A 9,109-nucleotide genomic window follows, 5' to 3' on the forward strand; every position below is an offset into this window, starting at 1 on the left:
TAGCCGTGGTGGTTTCATGGAGATCGGGTTTAGCCATGGTGGTTTTACGGAGATCGGGTTTAGCCATGGTGGTTTTACGGAGATCGGGTTTAGCCATGGTGGTTTCACGGAGATCGGGTTTAGCCATGGTGGTTTCATGGAGATCGGGTTTAGCCATGGTGGTTTCATGGAGATCGGGTTTAGCCATGGTGGTTTCATGGAGATCGGGTTTAGCCATGGTGGTTTCATGGAGATCGGGTTTAGCCATGGTGGTTTCATGGAGATCGGGTTTAGCCATGGTGGTTTTACGGAGATCGGGTTTAGCCATGGTGGTTTCATGGAGATCGGGTTTAGCCATGGTGGTTTCATGGAGATCGGGTTTAGCCATGGTGGTTTCATGGAGATCGGGTTTAGCCATGGTGGTTTCATGGAGATCGGGTCTAGCCATGGTGGTTTCATGGAGATCGGGTTTAGCCATGGTGGTTTCATGGAGATCGGGTTTAGCCATGGTGGTTTCATGGAGATCGGGTTTAGCCATGGTGGTTTTATGGAGATGGTTTAGCCATGGTGGTTTTATGGAGATCGGGTTTAGCCATGGTGGTTTCATGGAGATCGGGTTTAGCCATGGTGGTTTCATGGAGATCGGGTTTAGCCATGGTGGTTTTATGGAGATCGGGGTTAGCCATGGTGGTATTTGGCTATATATATATATATATATAGCTGTGCTTAGACACAGAAATGGCTAAATTCGCAACAATAATGAAAATAACAGGACTATGGAAAAAAAATATAAAATCTACTTAACATGATTTAGTAAACTGAACTATTGATTGTGAATGATGGTTTTCAAAACACTAAAAAACAAACAACATTGGAGCTCCTCGCTCAGGAACATTTCACCAATAAACCAGAAATCTGACCGAACTTTTCAGAAACACCTGATTGATGTCATTCCTGTGAAGATTCTCAGTCCTCCGGATTAAGGTCAAGCTTAACAAAAAGTCTTAGACTGAACTTTTCACCTACTTCCAAAGATCCACCTCCTACCTGCCCTCACCTGACTCACACCTCAATGAGGCATGTGACTAAACCCACTCTGACGAGGGAGTTACCGACCCATCAGACCCCCTTACGACCTTTAACCCCCCAGGTGACCTCCATAGCCTTTCCAGTGGGCGGGATCAGAGCCTCCTCTTGTCGACTCTGTCCTGGGTTCTCCCTCGGCACCTCAGCGGATCTCTGACCTGGTTCTGATAACTGACTATGTCCCCGATTTTGGCTTTCTCCTGCCTGTCCTCCGACCATCGATGCATCAGCGACCGGGTCTCTCTGCGTTGGGATCGCCGCACTGCATTGGCAGCCGGCCAAATGGAACCATCCTCACCCTCTGGGCTCGGACTGAACTATAAGACCAGGTTAGTGACTCACATGTTCGTTCCATGAAGATGTGGTCACTAACCTGCTGTCTCCATCCACAGAGGTTCCGCTCCCTCTGATTTAATTCTATTCAGTTTATTTCTATAGCTCCAATTCACATCATGTCATCTCACTCACTTTATAGATCCAGATCAACCAGATCATCCAGTCAGATTGATTCAAAGTTTTCTATCTAAGGAAAACCAGCTGATTGCATCGACTCATTGACTTTTCAGCAATCCCTCACACTAAGCATGCTTGTAGCGACAGTGGAGAGGAAAAACTCCCTTTGAACAGGAAGAAACCTCCAGCAGAACCAGGCTCAGTGTGAGCGGCCATCTGCTGAGGCCCACTGGGGTTCAAGGAGACAGAAGCAGACATAGAAAAAGAAGCATAGATACAAAAGGCAACTGTCGACCAGCTCCACAGGCGGCCCCGTCCAGGAAACACACAGCCAGGCAGACGAGCTCCGATTCAGTTTTTAACAAACTTTTTGAGAAATCTAACCGGTTTTCCTCTTTTAATTCTGGATCCTTCTTTTCTGAGCTTTACAGTAAATGTTAAATGACCCGAACTTCTAAAGTGATTTTCTGTGTCAGAGAACTTGACCAAAGCACTTTAGACTTCATTCACCCGTTCACTCTCGCACTGATGGTGGTGAGCTACATTACAGCCACAGCTGCCCCGGGGCTCACTGGCAGAAGCCAGGCTGCCGAACGCCGGCGCCATCAGGCCCTCTGACCGCCATCAGACGTCCATGATGAGGTTGTCTGTTTGCATCCATTGCATAGGGCGACCAGACGTCCTCTTTTTCCCAGACATGTCCTACTTTTCATACCTAAAAAAAATTTGGGGGGAATTTCAGAATCGTCCAGGATTCTGGTTGAGGACAGCGCATAAGAACGGAGCCGCGGCGCTGAGGTGAGGTAAGGCAGGTGGGTGGAAGCGTACCGTCACCGGGTCCTCCTTCACAAACCCACATCTGGTCACCCTACCACAGCAGGCGCTAGTTAGCTTGTCTTTATTAGCATCCTGGCTTTTAGAAACATGCATAGGACAGAAACTAGCTTCTCTCATTCTAATCCATTAAAACATTTGTTTTTAAACAGCTCCTGTTTGTTTTTACAATTTTATAGTTTGTCTTTCTGGTTGTTGTTTTCTTTTGTCATAAAAGGTAAATACAGAATGCAAAAAAACCAAAACAACCTTCAGCTTTTAGGGACTGTTGGTGTTTTTTTTTATCCCCCAAACCTGGATTAAAAACACCAACGTTCTGCAAAACCAATCAGGTTCAGATATTGCTGATATATTTATTCTGCTTTTACGGCTCCGTCTGTTTGCTGTAACTGAATCAGAGGCTCTAGATGGAAATGATTGTGTGAAAAGCTCCAGCAGCATCATTTGTTTACCAGCCATGTAAATGTGAACAGGTTCTAAATCTGTTCCTAGTTCCTATAGTGACTCCATGCAGACGAGCTCTGTGTTAAATTCTAGAGAAACATTGAAGATCAACCAGAGAAAAACATCCTGACTTTATAGTAAAGTCTCCTGTTTCTATGGAGCAACTTTATGTAAATGAAACTTTATTGATCTCACAGTGGAGAAATTTACCTCTGTATTTAACCCCTCCCCTTGGGGAGCAGTGGGCTGCCATGGTGCGGCACCCGGGGAGCAGGGTGGAGTTAAGGGTCTTGCTCAGGGACCCAGAGTGGCAGTCTGTGGGGATGGACCCGGGTATTTGCAGCCTTCTCAGGGCGCAGAGCGCTGCTCTAACCAGTAGGCCGTCTCTCCCCCAGTAATCAGCTTCATTCAGGAAGTTTCTCTAATAAAACGACAATTAAAAAAGTTAAATTGATTTCCTGATAATCAGTGGAATCAGCGTTTATTCTCTGTCTCTCTCTGCCGCTTCCTTCCTCAGCGTCGCTCATTCTGACTGCAGGTGGTGGCGTCCATGTTTTCACCCCCATTGACTTCCATTCATTTCTACTGTCTGACTGTTAAAAATGTTCCCAAAATGTAGCATATTCCTGTGAAATCATCCCCACAAGGGAACAAAAACATGGCTGAACACACAAACGTAAACATATATTTATAAATGAATATTTTATGCCGGTTTCCTGTGAAAGTGAGGATTCCTCTGGTGAACAGCTCACCATTATCAGTGAGACATCAGGCCTTATCCTGACACTAAACACAATGAAGTTCCAGTTGTTTATATTTGGATTCATGTAAAGCAGCAGCTTCATTTGAAATAAACAAATTTAATATAATTATCTTATGGTTCCTGTTTTTTTCCAGCTGTCTTGCAGTGAAGTCGTCTGAACCTTCAGAGGAAAACGAGACGTTCTTCTCTGAATCTTCTCTGGGATCCAAACCAGCAGCAGCAGCAGGTTCTTCTCCAGTTATGGTCGTAAACAGCAGCGATGAGGCGATATATGAAAACTCACAGGAGCTGGATGCAGGTAGGAGATCCTGGAAACTTTAACCACGTCTAAAGAAATGAACATGAAATGACTTTTTGAAACGATGATTCATGACTGCGTTATTTTCACCTTTAGGTGGAATTGAAGAACATTGAAACTCGGTTAAAACCAAGAAAGGGGATTTATTTTAGGATAAAGGCTTTTTGAAGATATCACCTCTACTGACCGCCTTTAATAACTGGCATCCACAGCCGCCCGTGGGGGACTGGGGGGGGTGGGGTGGGGGCTGGGGGGGTCAGTTGTCATGGGCTCCATCTATAGTTAAGAACATTAATTTTATTTTTTCCAAAAAATGTTTGCACAGAAATTTAATTAGATTTTTAAGTTGCGTCAAATATTTTCATTATTTTTACTTTCTTCAAATGATCCTCTCCTCCTAAATGGCCGATGCAGCATTTTAAAGTTTATCAACATTTATTTATTTAACACTTTTAGTCATATTGACCCAGATGATCTGGAGAACTGTTCCTTCAACATGTGCTGTGAATCGGTGCTATAGAAATAAATTATCCAGAGCGACTGATTAGGCATTAATGATAGATTTTTTTATTATGGATATTAATCATGAAATGACTATTATGTAAGTCAAGTAAAAACACTAAAATCAGTGAAGTTAAAGAGTTTAATGAATTTATGCTGAATCTGAGTTTCAGACCTTTTCCTAAAAGTGAATCTGTGAATAAAAAGTTAGGTCTGAAAGGTTTAACGTTTCATTTGCTTAAATTAGAGGGAAAATTGGTGAGCAGATAGTGATCAGTGATCATCAGCGGTATGGGAGTACACCTCGGGGGACGTAACCCTTCAGGCCCCAGATTCCTGGAACCGGCCCTGTTCCAGGTGGAATTTAACTGTTTGACCATTTAAAGCCAAACCTGATTTTTAAGTCAATCCAAGCTGTGACTGATTCAGTTTCTTACGTTGTGATTTTCACGTCTTTGGTTCTCTGATGTCAGCCCCCCCCCCCCCCCCCCCCCAGCGCCCAGAAATCCTGGGCTGGATCCATGAGCGGCGGCTCAGTGCGGCGGAGCGTCAGCCTCTGATGTTTGAGGCAGACAGACTGAAAATATGCTGAATGTTATTGAGCAAAGCTCCACATGGAAGCAAAGGATCAGAGACAATCTGAAACCATTTCTCCTCTAACTGTTGATGTTTTCTCCTCTCAGCTCAAAAGAAGCCTAAAAGCAATTACTGCTTCTACCTGTTACTGGTTGCCATGGGGATGATCTCCGCCCTGCTGCTGGTCAGCATCGCCATTCTCGCCTGGCGTGAGTTTCCTCCTGTTTTCATCCCAGATTGATGTCATGGTGGAGATTTCCACTGACTGACACAGAACTGTTGCTTATTTGATTTTTTTCCTTTTAAGTGTCCTGTCTGGCAACGTGGCAATAAGAATTAATTAATATTATTAATAAATCTTTCTAATCAGAATCAATAAACAATGAAAAGATGTTTTAGATGAATGATTAAGGAATACCAGCCGTTATTAATGAAATGGCCCATGTGGATTATAAAACAGCAGTTATATATCGTAGTTCCCAGTAAATGTTGATACTGAAACTAGTTCTGGGTTCTGAGTCCCGGGAGAACCAGGATCTTTGCATGTTCTCTCTGGCTCTTTTTCCCAGATTCCTCCTGCGGTCCATAAACCTGCATATTAGGTTGACTGGCTGTTCCAGACTGGCCTCAGCTGTGGGGGGGTGGGGGGGGGTGGGGGGGGGGGGGGGGGGTTTGGTGTTCATTCTTTGCGTGTCTCTATGTGTCCCTGTGATGGACTGGTGGACTGTCCAGGGTGTCTCTCACCCATTGCCTACTGGGATGGGCTCCAGTCCCCCCAGGAACAATTAGAGAATAAAGGGAATAAATGATTATGATAATGAATGGATGGAACATTTACAGTAACATCATGACAATCATCTATGTTAAGGAAAGAGAAAAGAGAATAAACTTTAACTAAAACTTCATAATGTTTATGTATAGTTGACAGTTACCTTTCTAGATGCTGGAGCTTGGCCTGTTTTCCAGTGTAGTCCTGTTTCTCTGACTGTGACTAACTGGATGTGCTCTCTTCATCCTCTGACATGGGAGCTGGCTCGGAGCTCGTTTGCCTGGCTGTGTGTTTCCTGGACGGGGCCGCCTGTGGAGCTGGTTGACAGTTGCCTTTTGTATCTATGCTTCTTTTTCTATGTCTGCTTCTGTCTCCTTGAACCCCAGTGGGCTGAAGCAGCAATTAAATCTGCAGTAACCACCTTCATCTTCTGTCTCTGTATTTGGGTCCTCCTCTCAAGCCCCCACCCAATCTGACACTTCCCCAGAACTTTAGATGAGAAAGAAGGATTGGATATAGGTAGTGATTATTAATGAGAAACCAAACTGTATTGATGCTGCATTGATTCTGTCTGATGGAATACTGACACCTGCTGGACATTTAAAGACACTACAGGCCTCTGATTGGACAGAATAAACTGAATGGATTCACTGCCCTACTACAACAATATAATTTAAGTTATTGTATGTTGTATTATTTCATATCTATGTTTAAATTGAAAATATATTTGATATTTTTAGATGCATCTAATAAGTAATGTAAACATATATCATAACGTGAAAATTTAGAGGAAGAAGTGTGAATAAGAATGCTTGTGGACTAGGACTTTAAATCTTCATTTGAAAATAATAAGTAAAAACAGTAAATAAATTAAGAGTCAATTTGAAATTAACTTTAATTTAGAGAAGTTGAGTGAACTGTGAGGAAAAGGATGAGACAATGAAAAAATTAAGATAAAAATGCGACGTGCATTATTTTACATTTACATATATTTGACATGATGCATGTGCTATTTTAAACACAGTTTATTGAATCAGTCGGTTAGAAACAGCTCCTGGATCGGGAGCATGACTTTATTCAAATGACATCTGCACCAATACAGTGTTCTGCTCTATGGGTTCCATGCAGGCACCCACACATCGAGGTTAATAGACCCATCGCTGGATATAGGTCTATAATTGACCAAGTCATCTGGGTCAAGAGACGGTTTCTTAAGCAGAGGTTTAATTCCAGCAACCTTAAAAGCTTTAGGTACATATCCCTGTAACAGAGATAGATTAATCACATCTAGAATGGAGGAGGAGATCAAAGGGAATACCTCCTTAAATAACCTGGTTGGAACTGGATCTAACATCCAAGTTGAAGGCTTAGATGAAGACAATAATTTTGCTAACTCTGAAAGTTCAACTTGATCAAAGTAGTCTAAACCCGGTTCAGATTCCATGACTACCTCAGATACTGCCCCCCCCCCCCCCCCCCTCCAGAGACAAACCAATCACGGATAGAGGAGTGCTTATGATCTTATTTTTAATAAGATCAATCTTATTTATAAAGAATCCCATAAAATCATTGCTGCTAAGAGCAGGTGGAATGGACGGTTCAACAGAGCTATGGCTCTGTGTGAGTTTGGCAACTGGATTAAAAAGAAATCTAGGATTATTCCTATTCTCCTCTATTAATGAGGAGAAATATGCTGCTCTTGCTTTCCAAAGGGTCCTCTTATACAGCAGTAAAGTATTTTCGCAATTTTCTCTCCAGTTTCCTAGCATTTTGCTTCATTTCATTTTGCTCTGCATTAAACCAAAGAGCCAGCTTTCTATTTTTAACGGTTTTCATTTTCAAAGGAGCTGCGTTGTCTAACGCAGAACGCAGAAAACTAGCAACCCCATCAACACAATCATCAACCTTTGAAGGGGAATAAGCTAAGCTTTTGCACTCTGCAGCACTGTTCAGCGACACAGAGGAGAGAGAAAGTGAAGCAGATTCTTTAAAATGTATAACTGCTCTATCTGATAAAGATCTACTAAAATTTAACCTTTTTTTGGGGGAGGAGAACTCTGTTAAAGTAATCCTGAAGGTTATTAGAAAGTGGTCAGAGAGGACAGGGTTGTGAGGAAATACTGTTATTTCTTCACATTCTATGCCGTATGTCAGCACAAGATCCAAAGTATGAAGATGAGAATGTGTGGGACTATTCACATTTTGAACAAAGCCAATAGTGTCTAAGATAGCATTAAAGGCTGCTCTTAAGCTATCGCCTTCAATGTCAGCATGGATGTTAAAATCTCCCACTATGATGACCCTGTCAGTATTTAATACCAAATCAGAAAGGAACTCTGAAAACTCATCTAAACATTCAGAGTAAGGACCTGGTGGAAAACCTCTTCTTTTTGTAACTTTGTATCGTGGACGATACAAAGTTACAAAAAGAAGAGGTTTTCTTTCTTTGAAGTTTAGATTTGTAAGAGTTTTAATTATTAAAAGAGTTGTAATTATTAACTGCCTTGGGAGTAATCAGTAAGTCAGACTGAAAGACTGTAGCTACTTCTCATCGCCCAGAACTTCTGGGGATTGCCTTAAGCATGCAATGGTTGATTTGTCAAGTTAACTTGTTGGATTGCAGAGTTACCATAGTTACAATCTGATTCTTTATGTTTGTAATACATCTTCAATGGGGTACGTTTGCCAGCTCCACCTAATCTGGATTAAAACAACGTCAGTGGTTCTGATGTCTGTTTCTTCTCATTTTAGTCGGTGTTGAGATGATGAGCAACCAGAGGATGCTCGGGGATCAGGAGGTGGAAATGGAGCGCCTGAAGGAAGATAACCAGAAGCTGGTTATTAAAAAGTGCGTCTCAGAGGTCCTGACTGAGCAGCTGAGCCGAGAGCGAGACGACCTGAAGGTGGCGCTGGAGATCATCCTGATGAGCAACATAATCCCATCTGATCAGTTCTGCTCAGGCCAACGTGAGTCATCTGTTTTATTTAAGAAGGAAGGAGAATCAGGGATAATAGATATAATGATGTTATTTATCCATTCATCATCCATCCACGCCGCCATGCCGCCATCTGTGACAGAAGCCTTAGAAGAGGCGAGAGCCTCAGGGAAGTCCTTAGCACTCATCCTATAATAATAATATAACTTTATTGATCTCACTTTGGAGAAATTCCCTCTCTGCATTTGCAGCAGTGGGCTGCCATTGTGCGCCCCCCCCCCCGGGGAGCAGTGTGGGGTTTAGGGTCTTGGCCAGACCCAGACCACTAGGCCGCCGCTCCCATTGACTGATCCTGCTTGATAGCGAGGAGCAGGGAGAGCAGACTGCTGGTTTGAATCGTTCTTCACTGGTCGATCATTCAAAGTATCCTGGCCTGGTCTAACTTCTGCAGTTCCCCATCGTACCACAGG

At 43.0% G+C, this 9,109-nt stretch overlaps 1 protein-coding gene across 1 annotated transcript; it reads left to right on the forward strand.

Moving 5' to 3' along the window:
* Nucleotides 1-1,242: 1,242 nt before the first annotated feature.
* Nucleotides 1,243-8,834, forward strand: LOC119796595. The gene is made up of 4 exons (XM_038305224.1): nt 1,243-1,394; nt 3,694-3,857; nt 5,042-5,143; nt 8,455-8,834. Exons 1-4 carry the CDS (start codon nt 1,243-1,245, stop codon nt 8,832-8,834), a joined length of 798 nt encoding a protein of 265 aa, XP_038161152.1.
* The last annotated feature ends 275 nt before the right edge of the window (nt 8,835-9,109 follow it).

This window comes from Cyprinodon tularosa, unplaced genomic scaffold (genome assembly GCF_016077235.1).
Source record: "Cyprinodon tularosa strain WSP-4 unplaced genomic scaffold, ASM1607723v1 ctg1149, whole genome shotgun sequence".
NCBI lineage: Eukaryota > Metazoa > Chordata > Actinopteri > Cyprinodontiformes > Cyprinodontidae > Cyprinodon > Cyprinodon tularosa.

Coding starts and splice junctions, on each gene's coding strand:
- LOC119796595 (XM_038305224.1), top strand. CDS start 1,243: ATGTCCCCGATTTTGGCTTTCTCCTGCCTGTCCTCCGACCATCGATGC. Junction 1,395..3,693: donor GGACTGAACTATAAGACCAG/GTTAGTGACTCA, acceptor GTTTTTTTCCAG/CTGTCTTGCAGTGAAGTCGT. Junction 5,144..8,454: donor CATCGCCATTCTCGCCTGGC/GTGAGTTTCCTC, acceptor TTCTCATTTTAG/TCGGTGTTGAGATGATGAGC.